The sequence below is a fragment of the Sceloporus undulatus genome, chromosome 4 (genome assembly GCF_019175285.1).
Source record: "Sceloporus undulatus isolate JIND9_A2432 ecotype Alabama chromosome 4, SceUnd_v1.1, whole genome shotgun sequence".
NCBI lineage: Eukaryota > Metazoa > Chordata > Lepidosauria > Squamata > Phrynosomatidae > Sceloporus > Sceloporus undulatus.
Genome location: NC_056525.1, coordinates 60,291,203 through 60,315,527, shown reverse-complemented (window position 1 = coordinate 60,315,527; position 24,325 = coordinate 60,291,203). Strand labels below are relative to the sequence as shown.

Genomic DNA, 24,325 nt, shown 5'->3' with positions numbered 1-24,325 from the left:
TTGGGAGGAGTGATTTCCATGTTAATCGGTGTATGTTTCTGTTGTTGAATGGCAAGGCCTCAGGGTGAGAGGACATGCAAGGAGGATGTGTGTCTGCTTAAATAATGGTCCATGGTCTGCTGGGAAAAACCATGACCCTGGGTGGTTTTCATTTGCATTTTGCTGGGTCTTAATTTTGCTGTTTTTCAGGACTGATAGCCAAACTTTGTTCACTTTCAGGGTTTCTTCTTTCTTGTTGAAGTTGTCCAAGTGTTTGTGGATTTCAATGCCTTGCCTGTGCATTCTGACCTGATAGGTATGGTCTAGAATTTAAGTGCTTTCAGACAGCATTTGATGCCCATCAGCAATAGCAGGACGTGTTATAGACCATCCTGGGCATCAAATGCTGTTTGAAAACACTGAAATCTTCCTTGCATATCCTCCCACCTTGGATGGCCTTGCCATTCAACAACAGGACAAGACACAGGTCAACATGGAAATCACTCCTCCCAATTTAGAGTCACACACAGTGTGTATGTGTGTGTATGTGTATGTGTGTATGTGTGTATCACTTCCATGCTAGCATTCTCTGTGGAAGCCAGCCTCAGATGCTGGCGAAACATCAGGAATAAACTCTTCTAGAACATGGCCACATAGACTGAAAAACCCACAAAACCCCATTTGTTTGTCTTCCTGGCTGCCCATGGTATCCTAAGCACTCTTCTCCAGCACGACATTTCAAATGAGTTGGTTTTCTTTCTGCCTGCTTGCTTCACTGTCCAGTCCTCACATCTGCACATGGCAACTGGGAATACAATGTCCTGGACATCAGTGCTCAGTCTTATGTCTTTGCTCTCTGTTATCTTTTCCAGTTCCTTCATAGCCGCCCTTCTGCACATGCCAAATTTTGGGGTGTCTGGCATAACTCCTAACGAAAGAAGTAAAAGTATTTTGGTTTTGGATGAGCCGGCCCTGTTGTGTTGCCTTCACAACTCAAGAATGAGTGATGCATAACAATGAAGAGCTGTATTGTGAAACGCTCCTAGTCATTTTGACTACTGAGGCAGTCTGGGGACTATTGTACCCCCAGATAACATCCGCAAGTCCAAAACACACTGCAGAAATAATCCAGTTTGAGAGCGCTTTAACTGCCCTGGCTTAGTGCTAGGGAATCCTGGGAGATGTAGTTTTGCGAGCCATTTAGCCTCCACTATCAGAGTGATCTCTGAGGCCAGCTACAAATCCCAGGATTCCCTAGCACTCAGACAGGGCAGTTAAAGTGGTCTCAGAGTGAATCATTGCTGCAGTGCAGATGCAGCCAGGGACTGCAAATACTGCACTTGCCAGAAGGAGCAGTAACTTGGTGTTAAAGGCTATCTGCAAAGTGAAACCAGACTGAGGCAGAGCGCCCGGATAGCTCAGTCGGTAGAGCATCAGACTTTTAATCTGAGGGTCCAGGGTTCAAGTCCCTGTTCGGGCGGGAATGATTTTTAATTGAAAATTTCCCCAACAGCATTGAAAATTACAAATAAAAGCGGTTTAAATGACCAGACAAAGGGGGAAAAGGTTTCTTTTTCCTGGAAATAATAATAATAATAATAATAATAATAATAAATGCTTTTAAAATGCACACACAAAGCCTTTCTTTGGGCTCGTCTTTAGGGATCAGGGGAGAAAAAGAAACAAGCAGCAAAAAAGGGGGAAAAAGGTGAGGGAAAAAGAATAATTATAGCTTCCGCCCGAACAGGGACTTGAACCCTGGACCCTCAGATTAAAAGTCTGATGCTCTACCGACTGAGCTATCCGGGCTCCATGCTGCGCATCGCCACTGCGGCGCCATATCAAAAAAGCAAAAGTGCGGGAGGGAGGGACTCCATGTGGCTCAGCTCCTCCCCGTTCATTTAATAGCCACCCCTTAGAGAGAGCCAGACACAAGGAGCTCAGAGGTCCTCCATTTCCAGGACACGCCCTCCATTTCCAGCTTTCTGCCCAGGAGGAATTGCAAAACCTGGTCCTCCATTCTGAGCAGGACTAAGGAAGATAGATTTTATTTGGTCCTGTCCTCCTTTTTTTTTTTTTTTTTGTCCTGCAGTGTCCTCCATTTTGTATGTCCTCCTTGTTGCAGTGAGGACCCACCTTGGCCATAAAAAAACCTTGGCATTTCCTTGCAGAAGCAGCAAGAAATGCCTTTTGCATCATTCCCCATTTAGCAAAGATTGCAATTGGCACAGTGGCTCCCATCCACACTGCAGAAATAATCCAGTTTAAGACCGCTTTAACTGCCTCCTGGCTCAATGCTAGGGAACTCTGGAAACTGTACTGTAGTTGGTTAAATGCAGGGGAGGACAGAATGGACTCACAATAAGCGCGCCACAGAGTAGCTCTAACATTTGTTTTGTGCGCAGCTCTAGGGGTAACCTTCCTTTCCTCAATGCGCATGCGTGGCCGCCGCATGGCTCTCCCGTCCCTTCCAAGGATTGTTGGGAAATACACCAAAGTCAGAGTGCCACATGGTCACTGCTTCCGGTTCGAGCGGAAGTCCTCCCCATGCGGGACAAGAGTGGCGGAAGTGGAAAGCAACCAGTGTAACTGTTCATGGCAAAATAGGGCAAGGTCAGAGTGGCCAGGCGCCCTCCTTCTCCAGGACATGTCCTACATTTCAGCTTTCTGTCCAGGAGGAATCCCCAAATCTCCTCCATTTTGAACAGGACTAAGAAGCATGGATTTATATTTATATTAAGTGCTTTCAGATTTTATTTGGTAATGTCCTCCATTTTTCTTGAATGGCCTAATTTTTTGTGGTGCTTTGTTTTCCCTTCGAGTTAAGACATATATATTACAAGGCGCCACAAAATTGTGGATCTTCATGAAAGATGGAGGATGTTACAAAAATGAAAGCTAAAAACCGTCCTGCAAAGATAAACTCATGCTTCTTAGTCATGTGCAAAATGGAGGACATTTTGGAATTCCTGATGAACAGAAGGCTGAAGCGGAGGACATGTCCTGGAAAGGAAGAAGTCTGGTCACCCTGTTTCAGCACTAAATGTTTGGTTGGTTATTTTCTCCCTGGGTTGCCAGGGTGAAAACTGGAAAAGGCTCCTAGGCTTTGAATGGTTGCATAGAAGAGGAATTTCAGCAGATGTTGCTTTCCACCCAGGCAAGTAACAAGAAATTCCTTCATCTTCATAACCGCTAAAGATACAAACAAGAGTCTTTCCACTTTAACTGCCATGGCAACATCCTAAGGAATCTTGGGATTTGCAGTTTAGGGAGGGGGACTTAGATATCTCAGCTGGAGAGCTCTTGGGCCGCACTAAACTACAACAATAACCACCACCACCCATCATGGAAGACCTACAAGAATTCATCCTAGACAATGAGGAAATAGTCAAGGAGTTCCCATGCCTTGGATCAAATACTGGTCAGAATGGAGACTGCAGTAAGGAAACCAGAAAACTAGGATTGGGAAGGGCAGCTATGAAAGAACTGGACATGATCATAAAATGTAAAGACATAACTCTGAACACTAAAAGTGAGGATAGTTCAAGCCGTTGTATGCCCCATCACCATCTATGGATGTGAAAGCTGGACAGCGAAGAAAGCGGATAGAAAGAAAATCAACTCATTTGAGATGTGGTGCTGGAGAAGAGTGTTGAGGATCCTGTGGACGGCCAAAAAGACAAATGGGTCCTAGAACTGATCAAACTTGAAATCTCTCTGGAAGCCAAGACGACTAAACTGAGGCTGTCGAACTTTGGCCACATCATGAGGAAGAAAGAATCGTTAGAAAAGACAAATTAGGAAAGATGGAGAGAAGCAGGAATAGAGGAAGACCACATGTAAGATGATTGGATTAAAGTTCCAGTGGCCCCAAACTGTGCTCTTTAAGACATTTTGGACCAGCTCCCAGAAGCCTCAGCCATGTTTGGCCAATAGTCTGGGATTCTGGGAGCTGAAGCCCAAAATCCCTTAAAGAGTACAGTTTGGGGACCACTGGATTAAACCAAGGAAGACATGGGCCTGGGCATGCAGGACCTGAGGAGAGTGGTTGAGGACAGGAGGTCTTAGAGATGTCTCATCCACAGGGTTGCCATGAGGGCAGTTAGCAACAAAATGGTCAGATGAGATAATGAAGATGAGGCTGTCACATCGCCATTAACACTTTCTCTTAAACTTCAGCAGTCTCAGATAGTCCAGAAGGGCTGCATTTGCACAGCACAAATAATCCAGTTTGACACCATTTTAACTGCCTGCAAGCCTATCCACCCAATCTTCTATAAGATATATATTGCCACATTCTTCTGTTCAGGATTAGAACACTCCATCCCACCATCGCTTGATTGTATTGTTTTTAATTGTTTTATTTGTTAAATATTATATATCTTATTGTTGTGTTTTTGGGTTTTAATCCCGCCTCAATCTACCTGGGAGAGGCGGGAAAATATAAATAATTTATTATTATTGTTATTATTATTATTATTATTATCATCATCATCAATGCTATGCAATTCTGGGAACAGTAATTTGTTGTGGCACCACAACCTACAGTTCCCAGAATTGCATAGCATTGAGCCACGACAGTTAAAATGGTGTCAAACTGGATTCTTTTTGGATGGTGTCAGCCCCTTGAAACCTCCTTGGTTTTGGACGTGGAGCAGAGAAAAAGACTTGTCTGGCTTGGCCCCACAAAAGAGACAACAGTGTCAAGGATGAGCAAACTGTCTGTGAGTATATTGTGTGTGCGAGTGAGTGACCATTAGATAGGTACCTCACACGCTGCCGTGTATTAATGACCTTGTTAATAAACCACCCATCTCATCCTGGGCTGTCCTGGTGAGTGTTGTGTTTAAAATCCAACGTGCGTTGTATTCCCAAGACAACTTTTTCCAGCATTGTAGCATCAGCCAAAGCGGCGACAACTGGGTAGGCCAGTGAACAACAATGAAAACTACAAGTCCCACTGGAAGAAGAATAGAGCCCTGCAACAGTGAAGTGTGATCAGACAAGGCCTAGTGATGATGCCTTGGTCCTCAAGGTTATTTAAAAAAAGACTTCATCTCCCAGAATTCCTGACTATTGTCCAAGATGGCTGGGGCTTCTGGGAATTGAAGTCCAAAAGAAACCACTTATAGGAGCAAAGTTTGGGAGCCACCGTATAGTTGTCCCTAGGGTTATTAACCCCATATAAACACACACACACACACACACATATATATATATATATATATAGAGAGAGAGAGAGAGGGAGTTTTCCAGTTGTGGCGTATATAAAAGCGTGTGTGGCTTTTGATAACCATTCTACTCTGAGTTCCTCTGAGGGAGAAACCAAAGAGGGAGGCTTGTGCCTAGTCAGAAGGAAGGCCTGGGCGGAAGTGCTTGGGCCGCCATCTTGAGCGACGGGGGCGAGAGAGAGAGGAAGGCCCGCTGCTGCTGCCCATGCTTAAAATGGAGGGGGCCGGGGCTGGACGGAGATCTTAAGGGCTTTGGGTCCTCCTCTGCTTCAAGCGGGAGTTGCTGCTGGGCGCCGCTGGAGGTGAGTGCGTGGCCAGGGAGGCCCGGGAATCCAGGGTGCCCTCCTCCGGGGGGCTAGAGGGGGGAGCCCCAGGGCCCTTATGGAGGGGGGTTTAGGGTGAGGGCTGGGCTTCCTGGGGAGGGTCCTTTAGGCAAAGGGGAATCCGGGAAGAACCAGCGGAGGGGCTCCCCTTGAGGCTTTCAGTCGAAATGATAATAATAATTATAATAATAGTAATAGTATAATTTTGTTTGTAGCCCGCCTCTCCCCGATGGATCCAGGCGGGTAACAGTCTTATAAAAAACATACTGACACAATTAACACAATCCCTGACCACCACCCCCCTCAAAGTGAAGTGCGAAACATCATAAAATAGCACCAAAATGTTAAAAATGATTAAAACCTGATCTCCATTAGAATGAGGTAGGATTAAGCTTTGGTTTAAGGCTTAATTAAGGTTTGTTTGTTTGTTTTTATTGTTGTGTACTTCTTTATCAGTCGTCCTATCGAAAATCCTTCTCTCGTTTCGATACAGCCTTAATTGTTCTTGTCGTTTTGGTGAAGGTTTGGTTAAGGTTTCAGGTTTAATTAATCAACCTTAATGTTTAGTTAAGGTTTGGGAGAGCCAGCGTGGCGTAGTGGGTTCGGGCGTTGGGAATGTGACTCTGGAGACCTGGGTTCAAATGGTGGCTCAGCCATGGAATAGTGGCCTTAGGCAAGTCACAGTCTCTCAGCCTCAGAGGATGGCTGTGTCAAACACCTCTCTGAAGAATGTGTTAGAATCACAGAGTTGGAAGAGACCGCAAGGGCCCTGATCCAGTCCAGCCCCCCTTCTGCCATGCAGGAACTCCCAATCAAAGCATCCCCTGGGAGAGATGGCCATCCAGCTTCTGCTTAAAGACCTCCAAGGAAGGAGACTCCACCACTCTCTGACAGCCCAATAACAAATGAAAGTTTGGGAAGCATTCCTGTGAAAAGACGTTGCTTATTAAAATTGGCTTATTTGTTATTATTATCATTATTATTTTAATTTTTACTTTGAATATTTCTATCCTGCCTTTCTCCCACAATGGCATTCGAGGTGGGTTACAGTAATCTGAAAAGACAGTGATTTACAACAGGCTAATATAGCCATATACTTCTACTTACCAGTTGCTTTCAGAAAACATATCCTGGATAGCCTTTTCCCAGACTAACATGGCTATGTCTTGGAGGGGAAGCCGTGTGGGGAAAGTACAATAACACCCCAAATCCACCAAACAGTGATACACCATTATTTTTTTTTGGGGGGGGGGCAACCCAAATGCACAGAATATACTGTATAATGCAAGCTTTCAAAGCTCCACTAGTTTATTCATCAGCCACTGGCTTCATTTAACACTAATGAGGAAGCCACTGGAGCTTCAAAAGCTTGCAATCGGCCCAATGAAAGGTATCACTGTTTCATTTTGAGATGCAAAGGGAATGAGGGGTTTGAAAAGGGGAAATGCCTCCCTTCATTTGCGGGACCCAGCTCAGTGTACTATGTATGTAAGCTTGCCATCACTGAAGGTAGGTTTTTTCCCTGTCTTTGTGGGATTAAACCCTCAAAGGTACTCTTCCTTGCTTGTTCGTGCTTAAAGCAGATACTGGTTTGGAGAGCATGGGAAAATAGTTGAAAAACGTGTCTAAAAGTTTTTGAGGGAAAACCGAACGTCCGCACTGCGCATGTTCTTGCGTCATCGCCTGCGCTGTAATTTTTACGTATGACACCGAAATGAAAGCTGTTGAATCATGGGCAGCATTTGTTTAGGCAAAGCTTAAAAACACGGAAGCGATTTCGAGAAGATTAGTGTCGCTTTTAAAAAGTGAACAACTAAGTATCCAGGTTGTACGTACATAACCATCATATTTCTTAATTAAGCGTGGAGATTTATTAAGCCCAAACTGCACCGTCCATGCATAAATGCAAGACATCGGCAGGTTTCAGGGGAATACCAAAATTTGCCAAAGTCAAAGAAGAAGCTAATGTTGAAAAAATAACTCATCTAGGTGAGTTGAATAAAAAAAACATCCCGATGAGAACTGCATGTTCGGTGACTAAGAAATCTTCTTCTTATTATTATTTATGCTATTTATGTTCGGTGACTAAGAAATCATGACAGATTGGTGGGAAGGGAGAACGGACATATGTGAGAGTTGAAATGGAGTGCCCTGGAAAAGTACAACTTTGGGAGGCATAAAGTCTCTAGAGGAGAGCTCCACGTTGGAGCTTTTTGTTTTCTCTCTCTTTTCAAATACATAACTCCAATTTCTGTTTATTGTATTTGCATTGTCACAAATGGGCTTAAACAAATGCTTGTCGACAGTGCCAAATTGGCATTGTACCTTGGTTGCTTGGTTTGGCTTCAGAAATGAGTGGCGATGTATGTGGGAAACACAAAGAGTCCAGTACTCAAACCACTATTCCATGCTAGCTCTCTGACTTGCTTACAGAATATGAAATCTCGATACTGTATATTTGTACCAAGTGTGATGAATAGTAAATCTTAACATGGGATTTCAGTGGAATTTTAGATTCTGTGTATTGTGAGATTTGCAGTATGGTGATGACACCTGTGCCTTGCAAAGAAGTTTTAGGAATGCTTCACACAACTATTATGTTGCATAGAAGTGTTTCTGGGGTTTTTTGATAGCGATTATGGGATATTTGGAGGCTGCACCAGCATGTCCAGTAGCTTAGTCCCATTGCTGCTGACACACAAAACTAAGTGACATCAAAGGTCTTAACTGGTACTAATAAAGGGGTTGAACAGACAGGCACAAAAGAGCAACCTGAATCTGCTCTAGCCAGAAGTGGGTTGGAACGCTGCTGTCCACACTATCCGCTCCCAAGATGGGCTGTGGGTGCAGGGTCTGACTGGTGCTGATAGGAGTCGGACACTCTGGTTCAAAGGACGGAGACATGGCTTTGGCATGGCTTTCAACCACTTTGGAGGTGTGCGTTATTTAAACAACATGCCTCCAAAATGCCTGGAAGTCAGTTCATTTGGCCTGTCTGTTTGGGCCCAAAATGTCAGAAACAGCACACAGTGGCTTAGCTATTAGATACTGCTGTTGATTTGACATCCAGGGTAGATATCAAGGATATGGATAGTGCCGCTTTTCAGGTTGAAAAATAGAAATAGATAAGTTAAAATTTGTTTGCGGTTGTGTTTATATAAAAATGATTTCAAAATAATCATTAATTAACCAGTTTTACTATGGATTAGGAAGAACCTGAAAGAATGGTTGGCCTTAAATTTATCTCTTCTTGGGCTTACATTTTGCTCAAGTTGTTATTTCCTCCCAGAGACTATTTCTATACGACGTTTGAATGAGAAACTCAATAAATTGCAGAAATTAATTGAAAGTTTTGTATTATTAGGAAATAAAATTAGATTCCCAAGTTATGTGAGATATTTTCAGGTAAGGTTGGGGGAAAGCAGTTCCTAATCTAATTGCGTATTTTTTCGGCATGACAGTTAAAGTAGGCTGTACAGGTCATCAGAAACGATGGCTTGATAACCCAGACCACTCTGGGAAAGGATTCACAATATCATAACATCTGCGGATATTAAGTGAAGAGTTCTCTCTACAAAAAAATTACAAACTGAAGGTAGCCCATTCAGACGTGAAACAATTACTGGCGTACGTTGGAGGAAATGGACTAAGCAGTTCATCTCAGTGGCTTAAAAAATAAGACCAGCCACCATTTTGACAGAATATGAAATGCTGTGCACTATCTCCAGATTAACATCTAAAAGGCTACTATCAAACTCTTTAGTAAACTAATAGAAAGTGATAATGACAATAAAAATACTTTAAAGAAGGTTTGGGAGAATGATGTAGGTACACAAATTCCTAATGATCTTTGGGCTAACATCTGGTAAAAGACACCAAGTCAGTTTCAGACTTGATGAGTGAAGGAACATGTAAAATAATATACAAGTGGCACTATATCCTCTTCAAATAATCTCTGTTTTGCATAAATATAAGACCACTTTGTTGGTGAGGTTGTGTAAAGTGGGGAGCCCTCCTGCATATGTGGCTTATGTGTCCTAGAGTCTCTTGATACTGGAATGAAGTTCTTTGGCTAATTTGAAAAATAGTAGTGAAAAGATTGTAAATAGAAATGAATTATTTATGTTACCTTTATTTATGGATGTTACCAAAGACCTAAGGAATAGATATTTAATTGTGCAGTTTCTTCCTCTGGCAAGGATGCATATAGCCCCAAATTGGAAATTCGCTCATAATTTACATCTTTTCTCTTGGTTTGACAAAGCATTGGACTTGGCTCTGAACAAGAAATTAACTTCTATAGTCAGATATATTCAAGGAGAGATATAAAGGAAAATGATTTTCTGAAGAAGTGGATTCCTTCTGTTGACTTTTTAAAGAACAATGACATGATGTGTGACGTTTGGTGGAATTGCCACAAGATAAGGAAATTCTAGAGGGAAGTCCGCATAATAATAAGTAAATTTTTGAAAATTAACTTCCAAAGGAAACCTGAAATCTATTAAATATGACAAGTAAGGTAAAGAAATGTGATGAGAAGAAAGATGGAAGAATAATCATTTATATGGTGACCTCTGTCAGGTTATTGATAGCAAAATATTGTAAAACAATGAAGATTCCTTTGATAGATGAAGGGCTACTTACACTAATAGATATCTGTGAACAGGACAAACTGACAGCTAAGTTAAACACTAAAGATACAACTATTATAGATAAAGAATGGGTTCCAATCATGGGAAGCTTAAATATTAAATAATGTTAACCAGTATACAGTGGTACCCCGGGATACGAATGCGCCGCCTTACGAAATTTCCGGGTTACGAAAAAAATCCATTGAAAAAAACTGTTCTGGGTTACGAAGGTTATTTCGGGTTACGAAAAATTTTTTGGTGCTTTTCGGCGCTTTTTCGCACGAAATCGCGGCTTTCGCTATTAGCGCCTATGGCTTTTTCGGCTTACGAAGATTTTCGGGTTACGAACGCGGCGGCGGAACGAATTAAATTCGTAACCCGGGGTACCACTGTACTTTTTAAAAGAAACACTGTCTGAGATCATGAAAATATCTGTATATCAGAAGTCTGGAACAATGAGCTGAAATAGATGTTTTGTTTTGTTTTTTGAAATCAGAGGAATGCAGGACGTTTGTACAGATGGTTGGTGGGGTGTGAATTCCATGTTAGAAGAATTTATGAACCTAATTCTAACTTTATATACATCTTATTAGTAGGAGAAGCACATTTTTCAGTTAGTTATTACAAGTCTTCCTCACCAAAGCCAGTCCATTGGAATGTGAATAAAGCAAAAACAGGCCTTGTTGATATAAATACTTGGCATTTAGCATGTTGTGTTCTTCATAAACCTGTGTAGCACTAATAAATTGAATGTAATTAATGTTTTTATCATTGCCATTGACTTTCATTACTCTGTGAAGACCACACCTTTGTTTGCTGACTCACTATTCCCAGCAAGTCCAGTGTGTGAGTCTGAGTCATTCAATCCCAGTGTGGCTTGAATGACTCGGTCAGCTATGAATTCTCCAGTGATTCTTAGCAAACCATTCTGAGCTCTTGTCTGAACATGTCCTAAGGGACGTGATTCTCTTTGAGTAGACTAGTAGATTTTCTGGGCTGTACTTTAAAGGAGGTAACTTGATACAGCTCTTTAAAAGATGAGGGAACGAAACTTAATGAGATATCTAATAAACAAGTTGTAGTCTTTTCCTTCAATAATGCCTGGAAGGTTTATCATTCATTTGGTTAGTAAATTTAGGATATGACATATTTGTTACCAACTGGGAAGGTTGTGATGGACTTTGTGTAGTCTCTTGGACATGTAAGATGCAGTTAGATGATTAGGATTCCACTATTTGTTTTTGTATCTTTTTTAAAGCTTCTGAAAAACTGACAGTTGTCTAGGCAATTTTTTTGTGTGTCTTCCTCACTAATTCCTAACTTTTATTTCTATTTTAGATTTGCACTGATAGCTATTTCACTGCTAAAATGACAACTCCCACCTCTGCACAATTTCCATCATCTGAGAATGCTTGCAGAACATCATCTGGACCAATCATGCAGGTAATATATGCCTTGATTTTTTCAGAGTATAAGCTAACACTTAAGTCTAATAGAAGAATATTTTAACATCATCAAAGGCCCAGCAATGTCCCAATGTATTGCTGGGGTGTAACAAGTTAATCATTGGGTGATGGCAGCAAGTTGTTTTGGGTAATAAGGTGGACTCAAGGGGTCCCATCCAGCTCAGCAGGAGAGGAGTGGGACCATAGAGAACCTTACCATGTTGGCATTGAGTTCCTCTGCTTCTGTCTTACTCCCTGGGAGGGAATTTAAGAAAGGATAGGAAGCAGAGAAAAACCACCACAGATCCCAAATATTTACTGTTTATATAGCCCAACTAACTACATTTCTAGGATTGTTTTAAACTGTAATCTGTAAACAAAATGATGGTTTTTCAGAAATAAGAAGCTGTTTCTGGCTTCTTTTTGTAGAAATAATTGGCCCTCTAGAAACAGGCCTATTCCATACCAACATTTATCTCAATCATAAGAAGCAGGCCATGTCATAACTAGTGGAAGTATTTTGCTTCGGAATGAAATTTCACTTGGAATTAATGTAGCCTTCTGGTTGTGGCTCTAATTAGGTTTTATAAATAATACAATGAAGGAATGAGGAGTGAACATCCAAATTGCATGCCGATACTTGGGATTTGATCAGGTGCATGTCCCTGTCTCTCCATACATAAAGTCAAGTTTACTTTTAGAAACACGGAATGTGATTTGTATTAAGCTCATTAATAATTTTTTTAAATAGTGTCAAATCTTGGGAATTAGCTGTATTATTATAGCTGGGAAAAGTCAGTATTATTTCTGAGATTCAGGTAAAATATTTGTCTTCACTTTCCTGTGATGGGTTAGTAAAAACAATATATGGGTTGCCTACAGATTTAGATCTACCTATGTTGTGGCTTTTATATTTCTTTCTCAAAATGTTGTGCAACATGACTAAATAAATCCATATATATTTTAGGTAAGACCCAAACTGAAACTCCTGAAGATACTGCAAGATGCTGGTGCTCAGGGCGAAACTTTTACACTAAAGGAGGTGAGTTTAATATGTATGTAGTTCGGTATTTTGGAAAGTTTTTTTGTGGCTATCTTGTTTCATATATTTTTATTCTTCAAGCCCAATGGTTTCCCAGAGTAGTTCAAAAGTAAAGGGGGAAAAGTCATACAGTTCTAGTGACTGATACATTCTTGGGGGAAGTATCAGAATCATAGAGTTGGAAGAAATCACAAGGACCATCCAGTTCAACCCCCTGCCATGTATGAACACACAATCAAAGCACCCCTGGCAGATGTACACATAGCTTCTTTTTAAAAATCAAAGGAGACTCCACCAAATTTTGATGGAGTGTTTTCCATTGTCAAACAGCTATCCTGGCTTTGGGGCCATAAATTTTATTTGCTGTAAAGAACAGCAAATAACTATGTAGTACAGACCAAATATGTCATCCCCTCCCCGTTCTACTTTAGATATGGAAAGAGGGTTTTCAGTTCACAAATATACCAAGTGAAAGACAAATTGAAGTACATAATATTATTTAGAGTGAGAGCAGGTGCTTCATGAGGGAAAAGTGTATCAGTTTCAGAGGGTTCTCTGTACTCCAAACATTTCTAATATTCTTTTCACAGTGATTAAACTTGCCACCACAATAAAATAACCCTTTCTCTTCATTGTTTTCATCCCCTCTCTCTTTTGTAATTCCATCATTCTTCTAGAGCTGCCCTATTCCACTCCTCCCCAACACTACATTTGCTCTCTGTTCCCTTCCTCACCACTATGTTCTCATCCATCTCTCCTTCACCTTCCTTCCTCAGAAGAGATGGAGAAAGGAAGGGAGACAATTGGGGTGGGGGTGGGGGGTGGGGAGTGGGGGGAGAAACTCATTCTCCTTGCCAGAGATGGCTCTTTATAGAGCCAACCTTCTGCTTGTAGGTCTTCAGTGAGAAGTCACCTGTTCTGTTAAATCCACAGATGTGTCTTCTGTATGGGTCACAAAATAAAATGAATTAGTAAATCCTGTTCAATTGAATTGTACTGCTTGAATCTGAACAGCCCAACATAAGCAAAGTTCCTTAATATTTCAGAAATAAAGTCATTATTTTGAGAATGTATTTCCTGATAACCCACTTAACCAATCCAGAAGAACAGGGTGTGATGAGCAGTTTCTAAAAAACAAAAATTGGGGGGGGGGGGGGGGATGGTTAATTTTCATTTTAGCATTTAGAAGTTTTCATCTTTTAAAAAGATGTATTAAAGAAACACAATAATAACACAGTATTGCTGGAGAATATTCTTGAATATTGTGCAACAGTTTATTCTTCAGAATCGTACAGTGCTGCTGTAAGTGGCTTGTGAGCTGTGTGTATTTTTTTCTTGGATTTATTTCCTGTTACCTTGAAAATTATCTTTAAATGTATTTTCCGGAGTGAGGTCCATAACTCAATTCTCACTTCTGAAATTGATTTCAACCCCCCCTCCCCCCAAAAAAGTTCAGGAACCACAAACCAGTGTATTGATAGCTATGGCTTTTCAAGCTTTTGGATAGTGTTTAGCAGCTTGAATGAGATGCAGCTGCTTGAACTAGTATCCTAGTTCTCTGATTGCTAGGGATAATGTTGGGGGTTCTGCAAAAACTATTCATAACTTTCTTTATAAGTGGCCATTTAACTGGGTTGGAGCCATGGATCTTCCCTTTTGCATCTTCTCTGTATGACAGGGGAATCTTCATTTTTCTTGGTATATGTTCTGTTCATCAAAAGGTTTTAGGAGCCTCCTATAACAGCTGCTAGAATAGCACAAGAGTTATCAAAAGGAGGCTTAACAATGTGAGGAAAATTGCAGTAGGTGGTTGTATTCCTGAGGGACTACTAAGAGATGTTTTTCTTGTTTCCAATCAATGCCTGAAAGTTTTTAAATTATACTTTTTATTTTCTTTTTTCATTCGATATGTCTTGTCAGCTAAACCCAAGGCATCCTGCAAAATCATTTATTTTAAGATTAAAATGCAAAGTGTGTACAAGATTAGAAAAATGACACAAGCTGTGATTTACAGGAGTATCCTGTCAGCTAGGAATTAAATGCAGTGGTTTTTCATTAGGAATGTGTCAGCTATTCCTACAGAGCTGTGTGACTTATTTTAAACACTTATGCATTTAAATAACTTATTTAGCTTCTAATATTTTTGCAAAAACAAATTGAATACTTTATGTGGAAGGGGTTTCGGTGTTAAAATGTTAATTTTCTACAACAGCCTACATTTAGCACAGCAAGGCCCTGTCCCCCTGCAGTGGCTGGAAGCACCGTTAGCAGTTTTTCATTTTGCATTTATCTTTAGGTGAGCCCTTTTTGCTGCTAATATGGAGAAAAGGCGAGATTTTATGCGTAATACATTGCGTGAAAAATGGGCTCCACTTCTGTGTTACACACTAAGACCTTGCTGCATGAGTTTGAGTGCATTGGATCTTGATTGCACTTGAGGCAGTAATGCTGTAATCAAGCAACACCTGGAGTTTAAACCCTAACATAAATAATTCTAATGGAGATAGTGGCTCTATGCCTAATAGTATTCTAGCTGCATTTCTGCATGACTTGGAGTACTTCCTATCAAGTACTTATATTATAGCTGAAGGGACTTAAGTACTATAGCAGTGCTCAGATGTAGACAGGCACCTGTGATCTTGTTGTTGTTGTGTGCCTTCAACTTGTTTCTTATTTAGGATGAACTTAAGGTGAGCCTATCACAGGGTTTTCTTGGTAAGATTTGTTCAGAGGGGGTTTGCTGTTGCCTTCCCCAGAAACTGAGAAAATATCACCCAGTGTGTTTTCATAACTGAACAAGAATTTGAACCCCATCTCCCAGATTCCTAGTTTAGCAGTCAAACCACTGCTGGCTCCCATACCACACTGGCACCCTTCTTAGAGGAGGAATACTAGGTATACTTAATAGACCTTTGAAAGGACCATAACTATGTGAGTATTAATTTATATATTTAAAGAGCGTATGTATTCTCTCCTCCTTTAAGAATGGGAACTATTTTAGATCTCATAGGCCCAAAACACACAGGCAAAATTACATGGCTTCAGGCTGCATTGGGGCTGTGCCATTTACACGACACATGCCCTGAACATGGCCTGAAGTTGCACCAATGGAAGGGAACCAGGCCAGGAAGGAGCGGATAGAATCTGTTCCTTCCAGCAGCCTTATTTAAGACCATAGTGGCAGCCCATATTGGGACCAGTCATGTTGCTATGGTCCCAGCGGAAACGGTGCCAGCATGGCCTTGCGATGCTCCTTTGGACCCATGTGTTTTGGGCCATAGATATATATTCACCACATTTTTCATCAATCTTATGTATGTTTCAACTGTAAACATAGGATTCATATATTTCTCCTGTACTATTTTTAATAATGATTTCTTTATCACTGTTGAAGTGATTGAATGATTACTGAATGATTATTATAGACAGCCTCATCTTAACTGATGTATAGCTGTTGGACATCATTGTCCATGTCTTGCATATCTAAAGGTGTATTCATCCAGCCAGTAGAATTCTACTTGCCAGAGAATTCATATAGATTATTAACACCTGACCTGTAAGGATCTATTTTCTTAATCCATCTGCTTCAGTCTGAGAATACATACTTTTGTCACTGTTGCTGGTGTATTTTCCTTCTTCTTCCTCTTCTTCTTCCTTTTTGTCAAGGAGGTTTTAAAGTACAGAGGACAAAGGGGGCTGGGAAGAGTGTTGGAGAGGGGCTCCTTTAAATTTTCAATTTTGCACTAAGCTTTTTTCCTTAAGGGGCTTGTGGGGCTTGTATTTAGAGGAAGTGAGTCAGAGACTTACTCTGGAAGGAGCTAGTAGCCAGGAGTTCTTTACTTAACTATAGTCCCAGTTGATTGAGCTCTTTAACAGAGCTTGGGGACAAAGACCAAGCCAGCAGGGGCTCTTTACACTGGTGTTTTAACAGGAGAAGCCCACAGTCTTGTTTCAGTGCCTCCTTAAGACTTCTCAATATGAACACTGAAGGACCTGCTGCAGTCACCTGCAAAACTTGTGGGATGTTTGTCTTCTTACCTACAGATGTGGTGAACTTCACCTGCACTAAGTGCAAGTTGGTAGCCCTCTTAGAAGAGAAAGTACAGCAGCTGGAGGCCCAGGTAGCTACACTTCAGCATCATAGGGAGCATGAGGTTTTTCTGAACAGAACGGGCCAGACGGTCCTGAACAGGAAACACACAGAGGAAGTTGCTGGGGAGGAGGAGGTCACTTCACATACAACAGAAGTAGATAGTTGGAGGAAGGTCACCCACAGAAGTAGGGAAACCAGGGAACGTTCTGTGAGCTTGCAGCTACAGAATAGAGTTGAAGCGCTCTCTGTTATCAAGGATGATGAGGAACAGCAGCAGGGACAGATTTCAGGGACAGAGCAGGGGACCCAGAGAATTCCACCAAAGGGAACAGCCACTGCTAAGCCTCGGAGGAGGCATGTGGTGGTCGTGGGGGACTCCTTGCTGAGGGGTACAGAAGCAGTGGTTTGTGGGCCTGACAAGATGTCTTGGGAAGTGTGGTGTCTCCCTGGGGCAAAGATCTGTGATGTGACAGAGAGGCTGACAAGACTTGTCAAGCCTACTGACTGTCACCCCTTTCTTTTGGTTCATGTGGGAACTAATGATACTGCAGGGCACAGCCTTCAGAATATCATAAGGGATTATGAGGCTTTGGGTAGGAAGTTGAAAGAGATGGATGCACAGGTTGTCATCCTCATCTCTTCTCCAAGTCGAAGGGCATGGTCCAGGAAGGGAGAGGAATATAGCAGAGGTGAATAAGCGGCTCCACAGATGATGCTACCAAGAACGATTTGGATTTTTGGATCATGGTCTGAGGAGGGACTTCCTGATGCTAAGAGCTGTTCAACAGTGGAGCCACTCCCTCGAAGAGTGGTGGTGTCTCCTTTAAGCAACTGGAAGATTCTTATCTAGTCTTTTGCTCCTGGACTTCACCAAATCATTATATCAACTCTCCTTGTTTCTTCTTCTGTTAAACGGAATAATTTAATCACTTTACAAGGTCAGAAAGTGTCTTAATTTACAGAAGAGGTGAGTTAGTGATGGAAAACAAAATAAACTTGTAAACATGTTTTTCCAGCGTAGGAAAACGATCACTGTAGGTAGTGAAAATGTTTGGTATATAGCTCTTCATAGTGAATAAGGTTTGATAATTACCGGAGTAATTGAAATGGCAAATAGTCCATATTGGCTTAATGTTTGCCAAGTAGCTATAACAAGTTGTCTTTCATTTACTTAGATCATACATTACCTCGGAGAATATATTGTGCTGAAACAGCTGTATGACGAACAACAGCAGCATATGGTGTATTGTGAAGGAGACCAATTAGGAGATCTTCTGGGCCGTGAAAGTTTCTCTGTAAAAGATCCAAGGTAGGACTCTTCTAAAACAGGTTGAATATCCCTTATGTAGACATCCAAAATGCTCCAAACTCAGCCATATGTGTGGCTGCAATAGTGACCCCTTTGCTTTCTGATGGCTAAGTGGATACAAACGTTGTTTCATGCACAATTTTATTTAAAATATAATGTATAGCATTACCTTCAGGCTTCATATAGTATATGGAACATAAATGAAGTTCATGTTTAGACTTGGGTCCCATCGTCAAGATACCCCATTATACATATTTATACATGTATGTATGTATAAAAATAACCCATGTTATCACTACAAGCTAGACCCTAATCTTGTACTAGAGAGGCTTTTGAGTTGAACCCATATTGCTGAACATAATAAGTCCTCCCAGTTAAGGCTGGATCTACATATGCATCTGAGTGAGATTGTGGTATGTGAATAGGTAAAATAGACTAAACAAGTTTAAATTGCATGTGTGAGAGAGCTGCCTATAAATGGTTGGCATTTTTGAATCCCTACAGATAGAAAACTTGCAGATACCCTCTTGCCTAGTTCTTTTAATTGCTGTGCTGCTTTTCCATTTACAGGAAACCTTAAAGAGGAGCATTTAAAAAGGATGATCTCTTTCTTCCTTGTAGCCTAAAGCTTTTAAATCTAGAATTATGTATCACTTACCATCTCATTCTTCTGTGCATGTAGATCACTAATTCAGTCATAGAATGCAGAAAATGGTTGGCCTCTAATTCTAGTATCTTAATTCAAAAGCAGACAAGAGTTTCACCAAACTTTCCATCTTATTTCTGATGCTCATTTTTGTCATCTTGCTTGGCAAGTCACATTACTCATGGAGACTGGAATGTGATAGTACTTAATTCTGTGTGTGCATGGAAAGTTCTAGACAGATAGCATTTACATTCTGTGTCCAAGCTATCCTACTTTAAAGATTTAGTATCATCATAAAGTTCTGGAATGCTTGTTGTTGTTGCTGCTGCTGCAAGCATCTAATTCAGGAGTGTACAACTATAACTCCATGGTTTTTAAAAGAAATTCCATTGTTTAAAAGTAGATTTAATGGAGGTAGCATTAGGAGATGTACCAAGGTCTCTGATATAGGACCTTGGCCATTGTTTTCTTCTTTCTGCATTCAGTACACAGTGGCTTGTGTATGAGGTCTTTCCTGGACTCATAACACATGCTAATACTAGCATTTGGGTAGTTCATTTAAATCTTGTCATGCATTATGGTTGAAGAATACGGAATCCTTTTTTGGTGTGTGTGTCAGGGAGGGTAAGAATGGTTTGTTCTATTCTCACTATTTACTATTATTTTGCAGCCCGGTTTATGACATGCTGAAACGGAATGTGATTCCTGCTTCTTTCACAGGTAGGTCTCTTATAGTATTAGTCAAGTTTATTTACTCCTTTATGTAATTCATTCTGGTAAGTAAAAGTAGGTGAATAATATTTGGATTGGAATGAATTGGTGATGAAGCATTGGAATGACTAAGAACACTACATTCTTCTCATGTACTTCTTACACTACAAACTGGAAGAAAGAGATACATAACTTTACTTATTTTAGTTTGTTCTAGTTGTAGGACAACACTGCCTAAACATCTGGGATGATTAGAACAGTAAAACACAATGAATGCAACACAGGGAATGTTAAGTTCCCGTGAAATCAGTGTGACTAAACATTTAATCATGTATTTAAATATATATATTTTTCTGTGGATTTAATTTCTCCTGGATTGTGCCAGTTAGGTGAACTGGCTTGAATATAGAAGCAGCAATGGCAATCTCAGTTGTTTTCTATTCATAATGGAGAGTTGACCGATATAATTGAACCTCACAGGTGATTTATTCGGTGATCTTATTTTTCTGGCAGTTTTTAGAAAACCACTTTTAATTTCACTTGTGAGAAACATCTTCCCCTTAATCTTGCTGGGCAACATCCTCATTTCACATATTTTCCTGAAGCCTGGGAAAGTTTTTTAAAAATCAGGTTTGGTTGGTTTAAACCAAGCAACGTTTTTTTTTTAAAAAAGAAAACACCCCTAATTTTGAAAAAATGATTTTTCATTTTTTAAAAGGTATGACTGTTCTTACTATTTTCCAGCCTTCTTACTGGAACAACAATTACTGTTCGAATGTAAACATTCGTTTATTGGCAATTGTTCATTGTTACACCAGCATCTAGTGTCAATCGTGTCTTTTTACTCTTTTCATTTTATAGTGCAAGAAATGCCACTGAGAAACAAAGACTTCATTTAACATAGGTTCAACCAAAACAACTTGCTTTAAAAGAGCACTTTTTAAAGAAAATTTTTTATTTAAATTAGTGACCATAACATCAGAACTGCATTTTGCTACCCAATTTTCTGATTTAGTCCTATATTGGTGTAGCCCTACACATTAATTCAAAACAAACAAACAAAATGCCAAATCCTGGTTTAAACAAACAAAAACTCCCAGAATGGTTTAACCAAACCATTCTTGCTAAAATATTACTCTTTCTTCTTCCTGTCCAGATTTTAAATGCCAGAATTTTTCATGGCTTTTGTGGTAGTAGCTAGTTGTTTCAAAGTTGATCTTTTTTTTTTTGGCTCAGGCATCCATAGCAGGGAGTAAGAGTTAAGGTTTGTGCTCCAGTCCTAAGACTGCTAAAGTTCTTCTGTAGCTACAGTGTGTACAACACACACTTTTAAAATTGCAGTCATGGAGTTAACATCATGTCCGTTCTGGTCTTAACTTGAAAGGAAGTTTCTATATGTACTCTTCTGGAGCTGTATTTTGGAGAAACATGATTTGTTGTTTTTTGATTCCAAGAAACTCTTGAGATGCAAACAGACAGGCTTGTGCACATGCATACAGATTTCTTTCTGTAAACAGTACAGCTTCTTGAACTGTTTCTGAGGCAGTTTCTGAAGCTATCCTCAGTTTAGTAGGCAGCTTTATCCAGTGTCATTTGAAATATTTCTAGATTTGGGGTAGGACTGTGTGGAGGGTTTGAGGGAGCTTAGTGTGGGCTTCTCTTATATTTGAACTTCAAGTATCCAAGAAGGTATTGTTGGGATTATATTTTATAGATCATATCTTCAATTTATTGTTGGGTGGCCTTAACATAATATAATAAAGGAAAACATTGAATGAGTGTGATGTAGTAGTTTGAGCATTGGACTAGGGCTCTGGAGACTAGGGCTCAAATCCCCACATGGTCATGAAAATCCACTGTGTTATCTTGCACAAGTCACACTCTCTCACTCTGAGAGGAAGTCAAAGGCAGCCCCTCTCTGAACAAATCTTGCCAGGAAAACTCTGTGATAGGGTTACAATACATTACTTGAAGGCATAGAACAACAAAATCTAGGAATTACTGACCCTGTAGAGTAAACCCTACCTCAGGAGGGAGTGAAGTGGACATTGAGTGTTAGAACCAAAAACTATTGAATACGGGTGGATTAAGACATGAATTAAGAATATTGGTCCAAAGAGTGTAACGCTGTCTTTATAATTTCTAGAAATGATATGTCAAGTAAACATAGGAAGCTTTTCCTGACTACACTATAGTTTGACCATTGAATGGAAGTTAATAGGCTCTTCTGCTTTAGAAATTTTGAAAGACGGGCTGGATTTTTTTCGAGGCTATCTGGAGTGTTGTGGCATTGGATACACTGGCAGAGTTGGATTAGATCTGTGGTCCCCAAACAGTACCCTTTAAGAGATTTGGACTTCAGCTCCCGGAAGTCTCAGCCATTATTATGATATTTTATTATTATGGTATTTATACCCCGCCCTTCAACCCTAAAGGCTATCAGAGTGGCTTACAATTATTATTATTTTGTTGCACAATAGTCTGGGATTCTGGGAGCTGAAGTCCAAAATCCCTTAAAGAGCACAGTTTGGGGACCACTGAATTAGATGGACTATTGAGGTACTTTCAGTTTTCTGTTAAACGAATACTCAAGTGCTTTGAGAAGTCCATACACTTGGTTATGCTGACACCAACATTTGCCACAATTAAATACACTTGAGCATTTTGGTATAAATCACCAACCTTAGTTTTAGTCCTTAGTTAAATTATAGATACTGTATATATTCATGTATAAGTCTAGAAATTTTCATCAAATAATTGACTCAAAAAAAAACCTGAATCGACTTATCCACAGGTCAATGTAAATACTATACTTTAACTCTTATATATGTTTAAAAAAAAAGAACCATCCCCTTTTTCTGAAGTGAGTGGTAAAAGGCGAGAGCTTAGTCTATCCTGGGAGCACCAAAAAGAAGTCTGAGTCCTCTGTACTCTCTCATCTATCCAGTCTTTAAGATCAGCACAAACAATTAATGTCTGCTGAAATTTTCTAAGTTCTTTGGCATCATTTCCCTTTACATCCTTTGTTGCAGGCCGCTAAGTTTTAGTCTCAATTTATCCATGGGTCATATCAAAATCCATAATCTTGGCCCCCAGACCTGCCCTCGACTTCTACATGAGGTCGACTTATAGTTGAATATATACGGTAGTTTGATTTGAGTACTTCCATTTGTGCTCTGTGCAAATACTAGACTTAGCAATTCTTATAGACCAGGGCAGGAGCAGGAATATGGTATTGGTGGAGGACTAAATGTATTTCCATTTATCATGGTTTGATTTCCTACTGATTTTAGAATGATATGATTAAGCAAATTAACACTGAAAGCCTAGGAAATAAGGTATACTTTTCTTCTGGTGGATAAGAGCATTGTTAGTTGACAGATTCAAAAGTAAAATGCATGGTAAGAAAATTCAAAGTACAGTCAGCCCTCCATTTTTGCGGGGGATCCGTTCCGGACACACACCCCCTCCGCAAAATCGGAGACTCGCCTATATTCAAGCCCCATAGGCTTGAATGTTGCAAGAGTGAACAGGGTATGTGCTGCAGGGCGCGCCCCATTGAAAATAACGGAGGTCACCCTTCCATGAATATTCAAGACCGTGGACCTCAAGTCCATGAGTAAGGAGGGGCAACTGTAAACACTATAAAGTAGCTTGCAGCATTCAAATAGGAAATAAGTATAATATTCTTCCTAAATAAGACAGTATGTATGAGTTCTTTCTTTTATTGTATATACATATAATCAACAGAGCTTTGTTTTTTGCACTGCTGAAGACAAAAATATAATTTGTTATGCTCTTCAGCTATTTCATACCATATCCCGTTTCCACTGTAGGCTTGCAATAGCTTCAGTTCTCCTAAAGTGATGCTGAGCTGTTATTCTCTGACTAAAGAACAGTCAACACTTAATTTTGTTTCATTGGGGGGATACAGATGGGCGACTTCATGGTGCCCTTTTTTGCCCCTCATTGGTGCCACGCCGACTGGACTGTGCGGCACCGACGTGTGCCCTAAAAAAAGCTGCCTAGAGAAGCTTCTTTTTTGGAGTGCCATAATGGTGCTCATGCGTGTTGACAACACTGCTTCCAGTGAGTGCCATTTGAACGCGTGGATGCCTGCACATCATTATCACATGTCCCGTGTGGGTGGGGCCGTGGCAAGAAGGCACACAGGTGCCGCTATTAGGGCAGGGTGCGTATGGACGCCCAGCCCTGTAGAGCCCTTAAATCGGCTCCAACATGGCGCTTTTGCCCATCTGTATTGGACCTTACTAACCTTTCTACTTCTTTTTGACTGACTAAATATATTGTCATTAGGTTCTAAAGAAGATTTTTGTTTTAATGAGCTTCCATTTCCCTTCAGTCTCTTCTGTTCTTTTAGGGAAAGTCCTAGAGCCATGTTTTTGAACTCTTAAGCTCTGATTGTTTTGCATTCACACATTAAAGTTGTGTGCCTGCATATCCTCTTTCTCTGTACATATTCGAATGAGGCATTACTTGTCTGTGTTGGGTTGCATGTTGGCAATGGGTAGGGTGAGTCCACCTACTTTTTCTGCTACCCATTTTGCCTCTTTCTACCACCCAATAATAATAATAATAATAATAATAATAATAATAATAATAATAATAAATTTTATTTGTATCCCGCCCCTCTGAGAACAATCGGGGCGGCTAACAAGTTAAAAATGCAAAACATATCAAATCCCTAGTACCTTCCCCCCTTAAAAAGATATTAAATCTAATAGAAAATTAAAACCATACAAGTTAAAACTGACCCAAGGGTCAAACAACATAACAATAATTAATGGGAGCGGCAGTATCTATTCATAGGAGTTTCCTGAGGCTGCGTTCTCTATTCTGGAAAGGCCTGCCAGAAGAGATTTGTCTTAACAGCCTTTTTAAAGCTGTTTAAGGA

General features: G+C 40.3%; 1 protein-coding gene and 2 non-coding genes across 6 annotated transcripts in view; 2 read left to right on the top strand and 1 right to left on the bottom strand.

The window, feature by feature from the left end:
* The first annotated feature begins 1,386 nt into the window (after positions 1–1,386).
* Positions 1,387–1,459, top strand: TRNAK-UUU. Its single transcript has one exon. It is a non-coding gene; the product is annotated as a tRNA-Lys (tRNA).
* A 256-nt stretch (positions 1,460–1,715) lies between these two features.
* On the bottom strand, positions 1,716–1,788 carry TRNAK-UUU. Its single transcript has one exon. It is a non-coding gene; the product is annotated as a tRNA-Lys (tRNA).
* A 3,457-nt stretch (positions 1,789–5,245) lies between these two features.
* Positions 5,246–24,325, top strand: part of MDM4 (MDM4 regulator of p53) — a 35,499-nt gene continuing 16,419 nt past the window's right edge. The window contains exons 1-5 of one of the 4 annotated variants that reach the window (XR_006103456.1): positions 5,246–5,512; positions 11,503–11,607; positions 12,577–12,651; positions 17,920–18,053; positions 19,370–19,419. Coding sequence is in view for 2 of the 4 variants with exons in the window: in XM_042462553.1 (XP_042318487.1) it covers positions 11,533–11,607; positions 12,577–12,651; positions 17,920–18,053; positions 19,370–19,419 (334 nt within the window). In the remaining 2 variants the exon portion in view is untranslated. The remainder of the gene's footprint in view (positions 5,513–11,502; positions 11,608–12,576; positions 12,652–17,919; positions 18,054–19,369; positions 19,420–24,325) is intronic. The other 3 variants (XR_006103457.1, XM_042462553.1, XM_042462556.1) reach the window with 3 other exon arrangements.